Here is a 19,936-nt window from a genome sequence, read left to right as displayed (position 1 = left end):
AACGCCGCCCGTGCCGGTTTCAAGGGAATGCCTTCGCACATAAAGTTGTGTCGTGTCTGCGCTGCTTTGTCAACGCTCACACCTTCTCGTCACCTTCATGGACTGCAGCCCTTCGCTGCATACCTTTCCCTCTCTCTGTGTCGGTCTCTGCACTCTGACGTAGGGGCTTGCTGAGCCAGGAAGACGCCATTACAGCTTGCCCATGCCACTCGCAGGCTCACACGCACACAGAGACACACACACACATGCTGGAGAGGCGTATCGCATGTGGGCTCTGTCGCACTCCGCAAGTTGCCTGTTTTCCCTTTGCTTTTAAGTGCACGCCCTTGTCTCTTCTGGTAAACTTATATGGTTTGATAATGTGACAGAGCAAGGAGCCGTACGCAGGCATCCGCACATACAGGCTCGTACCAACACACGCACAACGCGTATGTATGTGTGGGCGTGTATGTGAGCTCTCGCACTACCCGCTGCACATCCTCGCCTCACCACCCCCTTATCACCGTTTGATGTGGCGCAGTTCTTCTCTTTTATCTCTTCATCCTTTTGTTTTTTTATTCCCGTTCCCATCCCTCCCCCTCTCTGCTCCCCTTTCTCTTCCCTCATTCTCTTCCTCCTTCACCCCCCCCCAACTCTCTTTCCCCCCCTCTTCTCTCCCCACGTTTTGGTCTGCACAGGCGCCCACAGTGTCCCTCATGCTCTCCGGAACGTATTTTATTCACATTTATATGTCTGGTGTGTGGGTGCGTCTTCCTCCATGGACGGGGGGTCTTTGCCTTCTTCGTTGTGGTGTGCTTAAAGCTCCTCCCTTTTTTTTTCATTCTCTCGCACTGTTTCGGCCCTTCCCTCCCCCCGCCCCGCCTCGTTTTGGCGTGTACTCCCGCGGGCACGTGTCTGTCTTCATATAAACGTGTATGCGTGTGTGTGTGTGTCTCTGTGTGTATATCTCCTCTCCTGTATTTTGGTGGCACTCCTGTGACGTCTATGCAGCGTGCGCGCTGGAGTAGGCGAGAAGAAACCGATGAGGACGAGGTGGGCTTGGGTGCTTTCGAAGCATGCATGAGGGGGCTGTCGGAGCCTCTCGTGCGTGTCTGCGCTGCACTGTCTCTCACTTCCCTACTTCGCAGCCTTGCGAGAGGTGCTGGCACCTCTTCCCTCTTCCCCACATAACTGTTATACACGCCTACATCGATACGAGCGCTTCGCTGCGGGGAGTTCGGCCATTTTGCATTATGTGGACAGCAGAACAAAACAGAACGAAGCACGAGCGCCCGCTTTGGAAGCGTCTTGCCTACGCGTGTGCGTGTGTGGACCTTCTATGCGTCCTCCCTCCCCCTCCCCGTAGTGGGCCATGTCTCGGGGAGAGACAAGAGACAGCGCGTGCCACGCATTGGTGGAAAACAGAAGAACAAACACGGAAGGCAGGGACACCGCACACGTGGCGTTCACACGAGAAGGGAATGCCTCATGCTCGGGAGAGCCGACAGAGGAGCCTCTTGTGGCCCTTTTCGCTTGCAGGGCGAACGCGCAAAACAGCAACAAAAAAGTGACGAAGGGAGTAATGCGGGAGAGAGAGAGAAAGGAAGAGGGGCGTTGCGGGGCAGGAGCGCAGGGAGCGACGAGGAAAACGAAACAAGGCGCGGTGCACGTGCAGTGCTGCCTTCCCTCCCTCTCTTTGTGCCCTTTTTTTGTCGCAGGCATAACGGCTGCTGCCGAACGCCCTTCCAAGAGGGCGCGCTCACGGATCGCGCCAGCTCGCATGGTGCGCCCTTTGTGCTGCGTAGCAGAAAAGGGAACGGAGGCACGTGCCGCTGCGTTCAACAGTCGCCCTGGCTCGTCAATGCCGCACGACATCTTCTCTTTTCACATCTCCTCCCCCCTCTCTCACTCCGCTGTGCCCGTGTTCACGGCTAAGCGTAGGGTTCATGTGCTGCAGCCTCGCCTACCAAACACCACTGCACCGAAAGTCATCTTTTTCCTTCAGCATCACATATCCCTCTCTCGCTTGCGAGCTTCTTTGTAACGCAGCCCCTTCTCTGACGTGTGAGCGTATCTTCATCTGGCCTTTAGAATACCAAGAGAAAGTGAAACCGAGGCTGTGCGGTAGGCATGTCTGCCGCTGACTTCGAGGCCGCCGTGGCGTACGTGCGCTCCCTGCCCAAGGACGGTCCAGTGCAGCTGGACAACGCCGCCAAGCTTCAGTTTTACTCCCTGTACAAGCAGGCGACGGAGGGTGACGTGACAGGCAACCAGCCGTGGGCCGTGCAGGTCGAGGCGCGTGCCAAGTGGGATGCGTGGAACTCTCGCAAGGGCATGCGGTCGGAGGACGCCAAGGCGGCGTACGTGCAGCGTCTCGTGACGCTGCTCAGGTCGCAGGGAATCGAGTGGAAGCCTGGCGCGAAGGTGCAGAGCAAGCTCTGAGCGCCTATATGGCTGAACGGCGAAGACGACGAAGAACCCCTCCCCCAACGAGAGAGATGGCGCCAGAGTCGACTCGTGCTGTTTCCTTTTTACGTCTTGGTATTTATCGACCGTTTCCGTTTTTTGTGCACCCTTCTCTCCCGCTCCGCAGTCCTGAATCTCTGGCAAGTGAAGAGCGACCCCGTTATCTCTTTTTTTGCTTCTTGCCATCACACCTCGGATGGATGGTGGTATCGTTGCTTGCGCGTCCCCTCTCTATGTGTGCGGCAGCGCTTGTTGGAGTCACAAGGAGGTGGGTGCGCTCATGTGGCTGTGCCCGCGTGTCTGAGCTTGGGATGACCGTCTCGTGCGCGCTTGCACTTGTGCGTGTGCTCGTCTCAGAGCGCGTGGCGATTGTGCATATCACAGCAAACTTCTACATGTCACGCAGCAAAAGAAAAGAACATGCGCGAGGGAGGGCTGAGGCAGTCTTCCGTGTACTCTCTTCCTGGTAGCTTGCCATCCCTGCCTGTGGTGACGCTGTGTATGCCCGGCGCTAGACTTGCGCCAGTGCGTTCATCTGCCTGTGTGTACACGGCGCCCCGTTTTGTGTCACTCACTTGCGGGCACAAGACACGCTTTTACGAATCCGCACGATCTTCCGACGCCTTCCCATCTCTCTCTGCCTCCCTCTAATTCAGTTTTTGCCTGACGTATCTATACCCCCACTCCCACTTGACGCACCTACGCACACGGCTGTATTCCTTCCTGCGCATCGGCTCTCTCGTCTCTTCTTTTACTCCATCCGCACTTCTTAACAGCACGTTGCTACTCCTGCGTGCGCGCGCGCTCTCATAGTCCCTCGCACATCGCGCTTCACCGTAGCGCGGCGTCCGTTTTCGCACCGCGGGAAAGCCTCAAAGAAGCAAAAAGAAAGGAAAAAAAAAAAGGACACCGACGAGAGCAGGGCGAGCCGCGAGGGCTCCCACACGCGCGGCGTAAACGACCAGGGCAAATCGCGGAGGCGAGTGGAACAGCGACGCGCAGGCCGCACACGGAGCGCGCTTTGCTGTCGTCTGCGCAGAACGGATCGAGGGAGAGGAAAACCGGCACCCTCCACGCCACAGCCGGCGGCGACTATCCACTGGTTGTACTCAACATGCTCGCGACATTCTTTGGGCGGCGGGCAGAGCCGGAGTTTAAGGTGGTGTGCGACCCCGAGTCTATCGTGTTCCCGGTCGACTTCGATGCCCCAGACTATCCTTATGAGCAAGCCTTCGAGGAAGCAGACGCGTACGTGCGAAAGCTGCCCATGCGGGGCGTTGTCCCTGTCTCTGACGTGCTGAGGCTGCAGTTCTACTCCCTCTTCAAGCAAGCAACGGAGGGTGACATCAACGAGGACGTGAAGCAGCCGAGCATGCTGCGGGACTGGGAGGGGTACTGGAAGGTGTACGGCTGGCGCAAGTGTCGCGGGATGACCCGTGAGAGGGCGCGTGACTTATACATCGATCTGTTAGACGTGCAGATTCGCAAGCACTGTTCATTCGTGTGGGGGGCCCCATCCGGTGAGGATCGGTGGGTCGCCTTCCACGACGGTGTGAAGATTATCCGGAACCTTCCAAAGGGTGGCTACTACCTCCCCGATTCGCTGCGCGCGCACTTCTACGCTCTCTACAAGCAGGCGCTTGTGGGAAACCTCAGCGACTTCCAGAAGACCCCCGCTGCGTTCTCAGAGAAGAAGTACAAGTGGCTGCGCTCCCGCCCATCGAAGGCAGGTTTTGACCAGATGCGGTACGACGAGTGGGCGGCTGTGAAGGGGATGAGCTGCGAGAATGCGAAGCGCATGTACTGTAAGGATATTTTCAAGAGCGCCGCCATGTGCGGCTACGTGTGGGCGCCGCCGGGGACAGAGGACCACCTCAAGGTGATCGGCGATCAGACTAGCGCCAAAACGCTCAAGAAGCGCACCGATGCTGACGAGCGTGCCGAGAGGATCGCAGGGGCGACGCATCTCACCATGGAGGAAGCTATGGACGCCGTCGGCGTGCATCTGTCGATGGTGGAGCGGCTGGCGATGCACTCCTTCACGAAGAAGGAGCAGGCCGCCGCTGCCAAGGCGCCCGAGGAGGTGGCAGGACGGAAGAAGCGAGAGGAGAAGGCGGAGATGAAGCGCCGAGGCGTCGCGGGCTCTTACGTGGATCTGAACAAGGGCGTGGCCGTCGCGAGACCAAAGTCGGAGAAATCGACGGAGGCGACCGTCACGGAGAAAATGGAAGAGGCAGACGTCAAGGAGGATGCTGAGCGGTGTCTGGAGGCGCAGGACACGGACAAAGACCTTCAGAGCGTGTGCAATATCTGCAGGAGCTTCGCGAAGGATATCGCCTCCGACTCGGCGGCGCCGGAGAAGGTGAAGGAGAGCGGCGCCGCCGCTGCCGCAGCGAAGGACTGCACAGTTGATTCGACGTCTCTGACACCGGTGCCGAAGCTGGAAGCATCCGCGAAGGTGGCAGAAGCATCGAAGATCCTTCCCTCGAAGAGTGAGCCTGTGCTGAAGAAGGAGCCGGCGGTGAAGGTCACCTCTAAGGGCGCTGCATCAAGCCACCAGGCGAAGAACGGCGCTAAGAAGGGCCCTGCTGAAAAAAGAATGAAGGCTAAATAATATCTGAAGCACACCTGTTTTAGGGCGTGGTAGGCGCATGACTGCCTTTCGCCTCTCGCTCACATGCGAGAAGGGCCAACTGCACGCACAGAAGTGGCGCGCCCTCCTCCGGTTCATCTGCGTTCTTTTTTTTTTTCGTTCCTTCCTTTCTCTATTTACGTGTCGCTCTGCGTCCGCATGTTGCTGGCCGACCCATCACACCTTCCCCCACCTCCCCTCTCCCTCCCTCAGCTGTGTCTGCTACTCGTTGGCGCGTGTTCGTTGGCTAGGGTGTCGCCGTGGGGGGGGTATTTTATCTGATGTGTGTGTATATATATGCGTATATATATATTGATAACTATAGATACGTGCGTGTGTGTCGGTAGCTATCCCTGTCCCCTCGCTCAGTCGTCTTCTTGTTAGTGTCGTTGTTGTTTCGCTTGATTAGGTGTTTTTCATTGCTCATGCGTGTCTCCCTCTCCTTTTCCTTCGCTTGCCCCTTGTAACGCTATAATGCCCGGGCGAGAGCGGGGGCTCGCGGTGCGAGGGAGGAGGAGGGAGGGAGGGAGGGAGCGTGTGTGTGTGTGGGGGGGGGGCACGGACCCTTTCGTCTCATTTTCATATTGCAGTTCTGCGCTTATAGCTTCAGCGCCACGCACCCTGTGCGCTTTCACCTCGACTTGCGCGATAAAGGAAAAGGACATACGCACACACTTCAGCATTGCACGATAGACGAGGGGCGCCTAGCGACTCTGTGGGGAGGGACCCGTTCTGCACGACCGAACGGAACCAGTAGAGAGGCACTCTGGCCGTGGACACTGTCCAAGGCGGATGCACTGCCGCACACCCCGACAACCCATGCACCCACCGTGCGTCTGTGTACGTGCCTCTGTGCGCTTCTTTACTTTGTGCCGTGCGCTGTGCATCTATGTGTCTGAAAAGGATGCTTTGCTTTTCTTCGTTAGTTGCTTTTTGTCGTGCCTGTGTAGTGGTGCTTGTGCGTGTACCGCCTCTTTCTCATCGCGTGTCACTCTTCGTAGCTGCGCTACGCACTGCTGCTGCTGCTGCTGCTCCAGTCAGCCGCCGCATGTGCTTTCTGCGCTTCCGCCCACCTCCTCTTTTTGTTTCATGTCTCACATGCCCCTTCGCTTCTTTTTTTTTTCCTCGCTGCGTGTGTGTGCCACCCATCCGTTGTTGTTGTGGTTTTTGTACGTATGCGTCTCTCCCTCTGTGCGTGTGCGTGTGATATGGTTGCTCGCTTTGTTTTCCCTCTCATGTGCACAGTGGCGGCCGCCGAAGCCGCCTCCTCTTCTCACCGTCTTCCCCATGTACTCTTGCTCTTCTCTGTTGTTTTTCTTTTTTTTTTTGTGTGTTGCTCTCCAACGCCATTCATCATTGCCACCGTTATCGCCGACTGTCTACGCCTTTCCGTTGCGCGCGTCCTTCGTTTTTCTCGCTATCCCCCGCCCCTTTCTCCCTCTCGATCCCATCATCTTGTTCGCATCCTGCTGCTGCTCCCTGTCGCCTCCCCTCCTTCCATAGGCGCATCGCTTTATGTGTGTGTCCATGCGCGCGTGCGTGCTCATGTGTTTTCCGTTTGGCGTGCGGGTGTGAGCATCTGTGCGCGGACTGCGCGCTTCTCTCTTTTTTTTTTCGACCTCCTCCCTTTCCTTCCATACTGGCAGTTTCGTGGGTGCTATGCTCCCCTCCACACAAGGCTTGTGCACACGTGTTTCCTTTCTGCGCCCTGCAAGAACGGAATGAGGATCGCGACAAGCAACAGGAACGCGGAGAGGGAGGGAGGAGTTCCAGTGAAGATGAGTGCGTGCATGTATACCCCTCCACCACTCTCCGTCGTCCTCTCTCTTCCACGAGTGCGGAGGCCCGAAGTTTTAACTACCGAGGCGCTCATGCTATCATGCGGGCTTCCCAGCAACATCGTCACGGTCCCTCCCACACGACCTCTTCCCCCTCCCCTCTTTAGCCTGCTCTATTCCTTTCGGCTCTCACGCTGGCATTTTGCTTGTTCGTCATCACGTCTCTTATTCTTTTCAGCTGTATTTCTGATTTTGGTGCCGTGTGTCTTTACCGGACGCATGCGCATCATCGGCGCCCGTGTGTGTGTGTGTGTGTGTGTGTGTCTATGCGGGTGACTCTTTCCTTGCGCCTCGCCCCCCTCGGCTCCCACCGTCCTTCTCGCGGCCGCTTCCTGTGAGGAGGGGCGCGACTTCCACGGCGGCGCGTGTGATAAAGTGGACAAGGGAGAGAGGGCGAAGAGGGGAGAAGGAGGGGACAAGCTACCCCGACGACGACTTCGAGGCTCAGCGATACAGCCCATGTGCAGGGCAGTGGGTGCCAAGGAGATGGGAAACACAGGTGTGCAGGCGCGCGCCAGTGCGTCGCGTTGCTGTGGCGGTGCGGCGAGAGAGTCCTGTTCGCTGTGGTGGCGACAGGGAAGTGGCGAGAGACTGTTGTGGGCCAGAGCGCACTCTTGCTCCTCCTCCTCTGCGGAGTGTCCCCTCGCTCGTTATAACCTTTCACCGTTGTCGCACAAGGACGCACACACAGGTGTGTGCGTGTGTGGAGAGCGTGAGCGAGGTCGTCACGCACTGCCGGCATATATGTGCCCCACTTCGCCTCTCTCTTCTGTTGGCGATGTTGTGCGTTCCACTGCTACCTTTGCCTCTTCGTATCTCTCCCAGCCTTTGGAAGTTGTACACACACACCCATATTCATTATATATACGTATATAAATATATATGCATACCTATATATCTGTATCTACATGCATACATGCATTGCCCTCACTCTTGATTTGAGTTGTTACTCTCGTCGGTGTCGCTTCGCTCTCGTCCGCTAATCATCTTTTTTTTCTTCTTGTACCCCAGCGCAACCCCTCTCCCCGCCCGACAGACACCCCTGACTTGGCGGAGTAGCGACAGCCGCATGAGCAGTGCAGTGAAGCTGTCCGTGGGGGAGAGATGTGCTCGCCAGCCCGCGCCCTCTTCAAGGGGCTCGAGCAAGGCAGGGTCGGAGAGCGCATTCGCCATCAGCCCCGAAACACTGCATGAGCTCATCAGCGATGGAGGTCATGACGCAACAAAACGGCTCGCCAGCATCGGCGGGCTCAAGGGACTCGCCTCGCAGCTCAAGACTGACCTTGCGCATGGCATCGACAACAACGACAAGAAGGCAATCACGCAGCGTCGCGAGTGGTTCTCCGCTAATGAGCTGCCAGAGGCGGAGGAGACGTCGTTCATGGACATGGTCTGGGAGTCGCTCGAGGACCGCATGATTCAGATCCTAATCGTCAGTGCGGTGGTCTCGCTTGTGCTGGGGCTAACAGTGCCGGATCAGGACACGGGGCTTGTGGACTACGCCCACGGTTGGATCGAGGGCACCGCCATCCTGCTCTCCGTCACCATTGTTACTCTTGTCAGCAGCATCAACAACTACCAGAAGGAGCAGAAGTTCAAGGAGCTGAGCAAGGCCACACCGCCGGTGAAGGTGCAGGTGGTCCGCTCCGGCACCACACTGGACATCACGGACAAGGAGCTGCTCTCCGGCGACCTGCTCAATGTTGCTGCGGGTGACGTGCTGACGGTAGATGGCCTCGTCCTGCGGAGCACCTCGCTGAAGGTTGACGAGTCTGCCGCGACAGGCGAGAACGACGATGTGGCCAAGTCGGCGCACGGCGACTTTGTGCTCCGCTCAGGCTCGAACGTTACGGAGGGCGAGGGTACGATCCTCGTTATGGGGGTTGGCGTGCACTCCTTTGCCGGACACATCGCAATGCACGTGCGGGAGGCGAAGGAGGAGACACCGCTGCAGCACAAGCTTGAAGAGCTTGCGAACCTCATCGGCTACATGGGCATGGTCGCCGCCGGGCTCATGTTGGTGCTGCTCAGTGGCAAGGAGCTTCTGGACACGGTTGTCTACCGCAAGCACCCGTTCGGCTACAAGAAGTACCTCGATAACTTGATGACGGCGGTGACGATCGTGGTCGTGGCGGTGCCGGAAGGGCTGCCGCTCTCCGTCACCATTGCACTCGCCTACAGCATGAAGCAGATGTTCAAGGAGAACAACCTCGTTCGGCACCTAGCGGCCTGTGAGACCATGGGTGGCGCGACCACAATCTGCACCGACAAGACCGGCACCATAACCCAGAACGACATGTCCGTGACTGACGGAGTGACGGCGTACGGTGTTGCGTATGTGGTGCCCCGCAAGCCGTCCACCTTCGCCGGAGAGGATGAGAAGGTGAACAGCGGTACACTGGCCTCACCGTCACCGCTGCTGCAGACGTCCACGCCCATGGACGTGTCTGCGGCTCTCGGCGGCGCGCAGGCCGCTGGTGTGCGCCGGCTTCTCATGGAGTGCATCGCCATGAACACCAAGGCTACCTGGGTCCGGGTGGAGTCGCTCGAAGCGAAGCAGGCGACGGTGAGGCTCACTGGCAGCAAAACGGAGCAGGCGCTGCTGAACTTTGTGGATGCGCTGGGCGAAGACCCGATGCAGCTGCGCAGCGAGCGGCTGTCGAGGCTCAATGAGGAGGCGATGCGTACACCGTCGTCTCCGTTCTCGCTGGTGCCGTGGCCTACGGGGCTGGCGGGGACGAGCAGCAACGTCGTGGCCGCTGCAGCGACTTTCACTAAGGATCTCCGCATCTACCCCTTCACCTCGGCGCGCAAGCGGATGGCGACGGCGTTGGTGCTGCGACCGGAGAAGCTGGTACGATACTACGTAAAGGGGGCGAGCGAACTGATCCTGGCCGAGTGCACACACACGTACGATGCGCAGGGCGAGCGCGTTGGTCTCTCCCACGAAGTGCGCGTGCGGCTGGAGGAGGCCATCATGGCCATGGCGCGTCGTCAGCTACGCACGCTTGCCATCGCCTACGCAGACTATCCTCTGTCGGCCGACTACAGCGCCACACCGCAGGACTCCAGCAACAGCGATGAGGGCGGCGCTGCGCCGTCGTCGCCTTTTCTGGCAGATGATACACAGCTAGCGGGGTTGACGTTGGTGGGCATCGTAGGAATTCGCGATCCGGTGCGCCTCGAGGTGCCTAGGGCTGTGGCGCAGTGCCGTCGGGCCGGCGTAGTTGTGCGCATGATCACTGGCGACAACAAAGCCACAGCTGTGAGCATTGCCAAGGAGGTGGGCATCTACGGCAAGGTCTGGTTCGGGCCTGCGGAAGGGGAGCAGGGGCTGGCGCTGGAGGGGCCGCAGTTCCGCGAACTTGCGAAGAGCGCGCGAAAGCTGAATGCCATTCTGCCCCGTCTGCAGGTCATCTCCCGCGCATCCCCGATGGACAAGCACATCCTCGTCTCAGCCTTGATGAAGCGCGGCGAGGTGGTGGCGGTCACCGGCGACGGCACCAACGACGCGCCGGCGCTGAAAGGCGCCAACGTCGGGTTCTCCATGAACTCCGGCACCGAGGTCGCAAAGCTCGCCTCTGACGTCGTCATCCTGGACGACAACTTCAGCACCATCGTGACCGCAATGAAGTGGGGTCGTAACGTGCACGACAACATCTGCAAGTTTCTTCAGTTCCAAATGACCGTGAACGTGGCCGCCGTCGTGGTCTCGTTCACTGGCGCGCTCCTGGACCGCAACGGCGATTCCCCGCTGAAGCCGGTGCAGCTCCTGTGGGTGAACCTAATCATGGATACGCTGGCCGCCTTGGCGCTGGCGACGGAGACGCCGTCGGACGAGGTGCTCCTGCGGCCGCCAAAGCCGAAGGCGGCCCCGCTCATCACCCGCCGTATGTGGCTGAATATTGCCGGCCAGTCCCTCTACCAGATTCTCATCCAGCAGTACCTGCTCTTGGGCGGCGCCAACACTCTGGGACTCGCTGTGCGAGACTCTGAGGAGTTGCACACCCTCATCTTCAACGTCTTTGTTCTGATGCAGCTGAGCAACGAGTTCAACGCCCGCATCCTCGACGACTCCGTGGCCTTCTGGCACAACCTGGGCAATGCTCCGATGTTCATCACCGTTGTCGGGACGATGTTTGTCATTCAAATCGTCAGCGTTCAGTACGGCGGCACCCTCATGCAGTGCGTGCCTCTCCCGCTAGCCTCGTGGGTGACGTCCCTCGCCCTCGGCGTTGTGCCGCTTCTCCTCGGCTTTGTGCTGCGCAGGATTGGCGTTGTCGAGAGGGAGATTCCGCCCCCGCTGCCAGTGGTGGACACGGAGGAGGAGGCGGCACTGCAGCTGGCGCTGAAGCAGCACGTCTGCCCCACGCTTCGGGACACCGTGGGAAAAGTGCGGATGCAACTACGGGTGCTGAAGGCCTTTCGTGAGAATGCTCAGGAACAGAAGGCAGCAAGGAATCGAAGCAGCTGAGCAGGCGGCGGGGTACCGGCAGCTACGCGCAAGCACGCACCTCTGTGAGGAGCCGAGCTTTCATGTCCTGCGGCTTCCTTCTGTTGAGGAGGGGCTGCCATGCATGACATGGCGGTCACCCCTTCCACCGCTTCATGCGCCACAGACCTTTGATCTCTCACTGTCTATCGCTGACTTATATATGTGGCACCGTGTCGTGGTCCTGCGAAACAGAGACAGACACGGAGGGCCACACCAACAGCTCACGCGCTGAAGCGGAGGCGGGAGGTGCAGCGTCACGGACAGGTTGGGCTTTCATTTGTGTGCTGCGCCTCTCCTTACCGCCTTTATTTCCATTCTCTATTACTTGTTCGGCGGACCGCTGACGTGTCCGCAGCGCAGGCGCTGCGGGGCTTTATATGCATTGACTTACCGTGTTGGCGTCGTGTCCTACACACGTAGCAGGTGACATCTGACAGCGCATTTTGTGTGTGTATGTGTGTGTGTGTGTGGCGGGGGGCGCCAGTGCCGGCGCTGCTAGCTCGCCGCGTGCACCTCTCCTTTTATCTTTTTTTTTGGTCATTGGGAGGGGGGAGCTGAAACACAAGAACGAAGTTGAGATGCTTGGAGAAATCGGCTAAGCCAGAGGAGCCGACGCCAACTGCATGGATGACAGACCCGGTCATCGGTTTCAGACGCCAGGTCAACACCCCTCGAAATAGAGCTACACGCTGCGGCACGCAGCTACAAGAGCTCCTTGGCGGCGGCTGTCCCACACCGGAAAAACAAGGATGCTGAGCTGGCGAGGCGACAGGGAGACCCTCCTCCCCCAGCTCCGCACCGGCACCTGCCCGCACTTTGGATCCCTGCAGCGGCGGGCGGCTGGCAGCGACTAGGCGGGGTGCGGATGATGTGCTGCCCGCTGCTCCGCTGGCCTTTGGGGGGGTTACCCCCACCCCCACCCCCGCCTGTGCTTTGCTGCGAAGGCGCCTGACCCGGCATTGTGCCCCGCATGCCACGCGCGATTGGCGAACTACGCGACGCTCAAGGCGCACCTGGCTTCACGCTATGCGATCGTGCACGCGATGGCCTGATGAAGCGCGTCTCACCCGCGCCGCACGGGCTTCCACTGTCGCGTGTGCATGGCGGCCCCGGACCACCCTTCAGGACGACAGGCTATGAGCTCTTTGTGCGCTGGCCCACGCTGGCGCGCGGGCCCCCCGTCGCTGGACGCACCCCGCTCCCGTCAGAGGCCTGCGGATTCAGGAGAGGGCGAAATGCCCCCGTTCCGCCACAGACTCATAGCAGCGTCCCAACTGTCGCGGCGCATGCGTGCAAGCCGTCCAGGCTCCCACTCCTCCAGACAACAACATCGTTCTGGAGCAGGCCCCAGGGTCCAATGGTGCGAGCACTGTGCGCACGCACTGTCAAGCACCGCTGGCATGGCGTATCGAATACGAGCAAGGCATCCAGAGGCCAGAAGGAGCACGAATGATAGACGAGAACGGCACGAGGAGATCTATAACAATGAACCCCACAATGCATGTGTGCAAACACATGCGGCGTCTCCTACATCCCGACCGGGATGGGCTGATGGGGCACGGGTGCCAGAAGCATGCCGAGAACACCATCGAGTCCTCCAGCTTCCCATATGAAGAGCATTCACGTCGTACTATGGGACGCTGCGGCTTGAAGCGGCTCAGGAAGATTAGAGGGTTTCAGAGAACCCTGACCTGAGGCTGGCCAGCTTCCCCCTTGAGCTCATCCAGCATGCGCCTACATCACCCCCTAATACCCAAGCCACAGACGCCACCACCACCGCCCCCGAGCAGACCCTTGGACGCGGCCCGCTTGGATCAAGGCATGCAGTCCACCCGAGCGTCTGTCTCGTGCTAATCACGCAGCATGTGTGCCAAGAAGAGGGCGAGCAAGGACACGAAGCGTTCGTTAGACACATGGCCGGATTCAGCGGCAGCGAGAGAGAGAGGCTGATGAGCTACGGTTGTGTGCGTGCGCATCTTCGTTTGACCTGATCCTGGTAGAATGGCCGAAAGGAAAAAAGTTTATGTAGTCCGCCTTCCCCTCTCTCGCTGTGCGGTTTCCGCGTGCGTGCGCAGCTGCTTGCCTGCGTATCACAGGCTGTGCGTGCCTGTGAACAATCGCCTCGCCATCACCATCGGGGTCTCACGAACACACACGTGTATGTGTGTGTCAGAGAAGAGAGCGAGAGAGAAGGGTGGGGTTGGGAGTGGTGTGTGTGTGTGTGTGTGTGTGGCTGCCTGGTGCGTTGTGCGTTGTGCGGAACCTCTCCCTCCCTCCTTCTCCTCCGTTGCCTCTCTTATACGTCTTCTCCCTCTCCCCGCGTGGTGCTTTACATCTTACTCGGTCCCTTTTTTCTTTTTTTTTGCCCGTGCCTCTCGTGCTCTGCGGACGCGGCACCACGCGGCTGCAGTGTGCGCCGCCTCTCCTCTCTTCCACCGAGTAACGAACGAAAAGAATCGAGCGACAGCCATCAGCACCAGCACAACGAGAACGGGAAGCGAAGGCACAGGGGCCGGAGAGGCGGAAGAGACACGTCTCCGGGCGGTGGCCGTTGTCCTCGCCCCGCACTTCTCTTTGCTCCTTGTCTTCTTCCGCATCGCTGGCGCAGAAACAGCGGCCCCTTCGGGAGTCGCCTCGCCTTTTCCTGCAGGGGTCTCGGGTGTCTTGACTCTCCACCGCTTAAGGGAAGGGGGAGTGTGCTTGTGTGCATGCGTGGGAACAGCTGCTCCCAGTACGGGCCACCGCGCGTTGTCAAGCAGGGCGCCCTACATCGCAGCGTTATTCCAACAGCAGCAGCAGCACACACACTCGCCATCTGCTCTTTTCTCTCGCTGTACTGGCTGGCCTTCACCGTTTTCCTCCGTCTTCACAAAGCGCGCGCGGGGGGGGGACAGAGCGAGAGAGGCTTCCGCCGCACACTTCAGACACACACGCGCACACACGCACGTTGAGGCGATGCATGCTGATTGATCTGATAGAAACGAACACCGATACGCTGCTGCGCCGCGACTCACTCACTCACCTCCTGTACAAAACCCCACTTTGATGGAGCGCAACCGATGCGACCGCGTCCCCATGGCCCCCCTGCCGCGTGTGTGCGTGGCCCTGCGCTGGCGAGAGGCTCGGTCATGGCGGATGGAGGATGAGCAGAGAAGGGACGCGCCTGCAGAGGAAACTGGGCTGGCGGCGGCCAATTTGGGTGTCATCGCAACCGGCCCCGCCACCGGTGGCGCACACACGCATATCGATCCGTCTGCGAATGCTCCAGGTTCGACTTCAAGTGAGGTGACATCACGACTGTGCGTGCTGCGCCAGCGCTACCTGCCATCGGCTTCATCACTGTCAGCATCAAACGTGCTGCGCCGGAGTCGACACCAGCACTCTCGCGGAGGTGAAGTAGCGCACGCTGGGGAGGCTGGCAAGGTCGTCGGCTTGGGCATGCGCGATAGCGATCGCTCTGCAGCCTTCCCCTCTTCGCACTCCGCGTCGGCGCGACCAGCCACGATGGAGGTGGTTGTGCAGACGCCGTTCATTGCTGTCGAGGGGCTTGGTGCCGACGCAGCCGCTGCCGCCAGCGACTATGCGCAGAAACGTCCGGTACGGCCGCAACATCACGCCGACGGGCCTGACTCAGCTTGTCTCACCTACACAGACTCGTGCCTCACAGCGAGGCTGGCGGAAGTGATCGCCGAGGAGCTCTTGCAGGGGCACGCTCTGCAGCGGCACGGAGGCGTAGGCAGCCACAGGATTCGCAGTGCCTCGGCAACAACCGCAGCAGCCACAGGAGAGAACCGTGAAGTGCTGACTTTCACCATGGGGCCGCAGGGCGCGGCCAACTCCTCTTTTCTCTTTGGCGGCACGCTGGGGTGGCCATCGAGGCAGCGAGCGGCGCCAACGACGGTATCGCAGTCATCCCAGGCTTTGAGCGGATTGTTCGCCGCCGTGTTGAACCGTCTTTTCGCGCCGGCCAACGCGCCTGCTGACACCCGCGTTGTAGCAGCGATGAGTGTGACGGAGGTGCGCGACGCGGCCCCGCTCCGCCATCCTTCTGTGCTGCAGCGACCGCGATCGACGGTGGACCTGCTCTCTGGTACCGTGCTGCGCACCGAGATCGACGAGGTGGAGGGGCTGGACGACTCTGTCGATCACCCGTCTGACATACCGGCAGCCTGCTATGTGCGTGTGGAGTCTATTCACGACGCCATGGCGGTGCTCTACGCGGCTCTGTCGTGCTCGGCCGGCTGGCGGCACACTCACCTTCTGACAGGCGAGGCGGGGCATCCAGAGGCGAATGCGTTGTCCTCGTCGCCAACCGCCTTCGCGTTCTTGCAGCCGGCATGCGAGCCGCTGGAGGAGAGGATGTGCCACGTGTGTGTGACCCTCATCGTTTCCTGCGAGCCCCTCAGGCCCCTGCAGCACCAGGAGGTGCAGCAGCAGCCGCCGTGGACGACGCAGCGCGCTATGGATAATTTCAGTGACGAGGCCGGTCACAAGCGTGGCTCATCCGGTCCTGCCGCCCTGCTCTCAGCGGCGCCAGAAGTGCCGGCGCCAGTTGGTATCTGGAAGCTGTGGGACGTGGCCGGCCCCAGCGTGTCCTGCGGCTACCGTCCACTGAAGACCTCTTCTCCAAAGAGTGCAGAGGGTCAGGGAGGCAGATCTGCAGTGGGCCGCACAACGACGGCCCCGGCAGCCGAAAGACGCGCCGCTCCCGCGCAGTTGCCCACACCGCGACTGCCGTGGAGCAGCCGATACAGCCTCGCTGCCCTCACGCACACCTGCCTCGCCGAGGTCGGCGCTACCCTGAGCACCTTCGCTTTGCCCTTGTCTAGAGGGCCCGTTGACAGCTTGATTCCTGTTCTGCGCCATGACACCAGCACTTCCCTCCAGATCGCGTCTAGTGCGGTATCATCGTGCTCCCTGGTCGTGCCGATCTGCGCTGTGGTAGCGGAGGCGACAGTAGATGACGTCAACAGCGAGGTGCTGGCTGCTGCGGCTGGCTGGGCTGCACTTGGGCGAGAGCATCAGCAGGAAGGGCAACAACACCACCAGGGGCTGCCCCGTGTGCGCGGTCTCGATAACGAAGATGCAGCGAGGCGAGTGCTGCACGAGTACGCGGTGCTGTTGAGGGATTTTGTGGCAGAGCGCTATGGCGCAGCCGATGAAGGTGGCACTGCTTCACCTCCCTTTGCTACAGCGCGATCGCCATCGGCGTCGTTGATGGCTTCGCAGTTGCCGGCTAGCAACGATGAGGAAGGGTGCAGTGCGAGGCAGGAAGCTGCGCGCGTTCTACGAGCTCCTCCGATGCAAGCATCACTGCCCACCAGTGTGGCGGCCGACAGCTCCCGTGTTGCGGCGGCCAGCGAGTGCGGCGCCGCACTGTGCGTCGGTGCCGCTCCGATGAGGCGTATGTCTATGAACACTGTGGCAGTCGGCACCCACGCGGCGGTGACAGCGCCGCTCAGCATCAATGTGACTGGGGACGCGGAAGACTCTCCCGGCTTTAGCCTTCGGCCACGGGTGGAGGCGGATGTGCGATCCACAAAGCTCGTGGACGTCCTACAGCGCGTTCACCATCAGGCTCACGCTGATACACGCGCCGTGGGAGCAGTGAGGAGCACAGACGAGGCAGCGCTTTCTACAGCCCCTCCTGCGACTGCGCCAGCCAGCGTGGCTGACACGTGCGCCACGGCTGCGACACACGCTGAGGAGGCACGGCTGCAGCGCTTCCACGCTCTCTTCGAGTCCGAGTCTTTCGATGTGGGCGAGAAAGCGGAGGCGACTGCGGCCATGGAGGCTGTGAGGCAGGATGAAGAGCCCTCACTCTTTGACACAAGGGGCGTCATGGCACATAAGGGGCATCACAAGCAGCAGACCCCTCTACCGCAGCACACACCACAAGTGGGGAATTCCGGCTCTCCACCTTCTGTGCTTCGAACCGGTCGACGCCCAGGTGCCGGGGCACATAGGCGTGAGCCAAGCTCGCTCGAAGGACAGCGAGCGCCCCTGCCGTCAGCGCCATCACACATCGGCGTCGAGTCTGCGGTACATGACTCGATGGCAGACGTCGACACCACCGCTGCGTCTCTGTGCCCTCCCCAAGCACTCCTCTACGACACAACTATCGCCTCTCAAGGGGAAGGGTCGTGTGCGGCGGAGGTCGTAGCTTCCGCCGCCTGTGACGCTGCACCTCACGCCTGTGAGGGCCCGACGCACACGCCAGCGCCTTCCTTGCCGCCTCCGGATGGGGCCCTCGCCGCCTTTCTGGGGCCTTACTGTGACGAGTTTGTGCGGCTGTGCGGCCAAATGCGCACCGACGTGCAGGCGTGGCGCGCGCATGAGGCCGCGACGCTTGATCAGCTGTCTGCCCTAGCAGAGCGTCACACTCGCGATATACAGGAGGTGGCGACGCTCCAGCGGCATCTAGCCGCCAATTTTGGCACCGTGGACGCTATGCCGGGCTCCAGCGGAGCTTCGACGTTGGCTGGTGCACGAGACCGCAGAGCCGATGTTGGTGCTCTTCTTCGTAGTGCGCTCACTGGCGGCAACCCTGACCTTGCCGCGTCCCACAGCGCGACCTTCGCGTCCACCAGCACCCTCATCTTCGAGCAGCTCGTGAGATCGGAGGAGAAGGTGACATGGCTGGAGCGACAACTCGTGGATTGGCGCCGTCGTGCGCGCGAGGCGTCCATACTTGACACGAGAAGCACAAACGCGGACGCCGCGCCGCTGATTGCAAGCGAAGGGGATGGCGAGTCGGCGCTGGAGCTGTCTTCCTCCCCTCCTGCAGTGGCGTCGAGGGTCTCCGCGACGGTGGGGAGTGTCTTGTCTGGGCCGAGAGAGGACCCGGCAGCCCCGCACATGCGCGAGGCCGAGGCGCTTCTGCGGCGCCTTCTTCAGCGCTGTACTCGCGCCTACGCAGCAGCGCAGCAGCAGGGAGATCGCTGGCACGCGCAGTTGGCGCAGGAGCAGGCGGCCAAGTCCGTGTTACAGGACCGCGTGATGGAGCTGGAGGCAGAGCTGGCTGGGTTGCGCCGCCAGCGCAGCGGTGCGGCCGCTTCGCCGTATCTTCACGGCCTTCCTGCCCCGGCGAGAGATCGGGCTTGGAATGGTGCACACGCAAGTGCTGCATCTCGTCCGCCCACAGACTCGCCACCTAGCTGCTTTGCTGCACCTCCTTCTCCAGTGGCTGCGCTGGGCTCCCACTCTCTATATTGTACGCTTGATGGCGTGGATGCGGAGCGCTCCTTGCTGACTGCTGCGCCAGTGAGTCCCATCGCCAGCGACGTCGCCTCGTCGCTTCCATCATCTTCGGCATCTCGCGGCTTACAACGCCGGTGCGACGACGTAGCAGAACCTACAACACTGTGGGACCGCATGAACGCACAGCGGCTAGCCACGCGTGGAAGAAACAGTGCAGGTGATCGTGCCGGCACCGACTCATTCGGCGCTGTCTCAACTCAGCTAGCGGTGCTCCTCTCGCGCGCCGTGCAGGGCGGGGACGCCTGTGCCCCGTCCGCTAGAACTCATCCCCACGTTGGCACTGCGGCGGCATCATCGACGTCAGTGGCGGCTCCAGCGTCTTTGTTCGAAATTCATGTTGGTGCGTCAAGCACCGTCTCGAGCAGAGGCCCCGACTCGCCCTTCCGCCGTGACGCCTCACGCCATTCCGCTTCAGCGTCTTTCTCCCTTGCCGGTAATGCTCCGGAGGTGGCGGCGCGCGCCGGCGACCGAGCCAGCGACGTAGAAAGCCGCGAACGACGGCAACGTCGACCGCCGCCATCGCGATCGCAGCACGAGCGGCATGTAGAGGCGGCAACGACACCGCCTTCGACAACGCACCGCAGTGCACGCGGAATCGACGAAGGCACGTGCGGTGGTGAAGTGCTGCACCATCACGTCGGCACTGGAACGATGAAAATTGGCGGTGGCGCACTGGTGTGTGCAGCATCACACCCGCCACCATCGCAGTGCCACGCTACCAGCGCTGGCGAGCTTGAAGTGTACCCCAGCGCTGCACTGGAGGCTCTGGAGAGGGCTGCCACGCAGCTTGAGGCGGAGGCCGTGCGCCTGTGTGGCGCTGCTCACAACACATCGAGTACCGCACCATGTAGCCAGTGCCACGTAGCGGCGATCGAGCGTAGACAACTCAACGGAGGCGATGAGGTGGCCGTTCGCAGGGACGAAGACATCAGAGCTGTGCATTCCTCCTCGCCCTCTTCTCTCTGTCAGTCTATGGGGCAGCTTCGATCTGCGACGCAGGCCGTGCAGCGCGAGGCTCGCGACGCTGCCGAGCGCGAGAGGGCGTACCTCTCTGCGATACTCTTTTCCTCTACCGCCGCCGGCTCGGAATGACATCTAAATACACGCGGAGGTGTGTGTGTGTGTGCTTGGCTGAAGCGATGGTGGTGCCAAGGCGGAGCGATCACGGCCGACCATGACTGAGGCGATATATGTCAGCAGTGATGAACGGCTCTTGTGTCTGTGCGTGTGCCCTTCGCCTTGCCAGCGCACGCGCTGTGACATGTG

General features: G+C 60.7%; 4 protein-coding genes across 4 annotated transcripts; all 4 read left to right on the top strand.

Moving 5' to 3' along the window:
- Positions 1–2,109: 2,109 nt before the first annotated feature.
- On the top strand, positions 2,110–2,421 carry LINJ_17_0680 (conserved hypothetical protein; the record flags this gene model as incomplete). The annotated part of the gene is made up of 1 exon (XM_001464690.1): positions 2,110–2,421. The coding sequence occupies one exon, from the start codon at positions 2,110–2,112 to the stop codon at positions 2,419–2,421; it is 312 nt and encodes a 103-aa protein (XP_001464727.1).
- A 1,138-nt stretch (positions 2,422–3,559) lies between these two features.
- On the top strand, positions 3,560–5,059 carry LINJ_17_0670 (hypothetical protein, unknown function; the record flags this gene model as incomplete). Its single annotated transcript, XM_001464689.1, has 1 exon — positions 3,560–5,059. One exon carries the CDS (start codon positions 3,560–3,562, stop codon positions 5,057–5,059), a length of 1,500 nt encoding a protein of 499 aa, XP_001464726.1.
- A 2,925-nt stretch (positions 5,060–7,984) lies between these two features.
- On the top strand, positions 7,985–11,389 carry LINJ_17_0660 (putative P-type ATPase; the record flags this gene model as incomplete). The annotated part of the gene is made up of 1 exon (XM_001464688.1): positions 7,985–11,389. One exon carries the CDS (start codon positions 7,985–7,987, stop codon positions 11,387–11,389), a length of 3,405 nt encoding a protein of 1,134 aa, XP_001464725.1.
- Positions 11,390–14,848: 3,459 nt separating this feature from the next.
- On the top strand, positions 14,849–19,762 carry LINJ_17_0650 (conserved hypothetical protein; the record flags this gene model as incomplete). The annotated part of the gene is made up of 1 exon (XM_001464687.1): positions 14,849–19,762. One exon carries the CDS (start codon positions 14,849–14,851, stop codon positions 19,760–19,762), a length of 4,914 nt encoding a protein of 1,637 aa, XP_001464724.1.
- Positions 19,763–19,936: the final 174 nt, after the last annotated feature.

Source organism: Leishmania infantum, chromosome 17, assembly GCF_000002875.2.
Source record: "Leishmania infantum JPCM5 genome chromosome 17".
Taxonomy (NCBI): domain Eukaryota; phylum Euglenozoa; class Kinetoplastea; order Trypanosomatida; family Trypanosomatidae; genus Leishmania; species Leishmania infantum.
The sequence above is the reverse complement of the archived record's forward strand: the minus strand, read 5'-3'. Positions and strand labels throughout refer to the sequence as shown.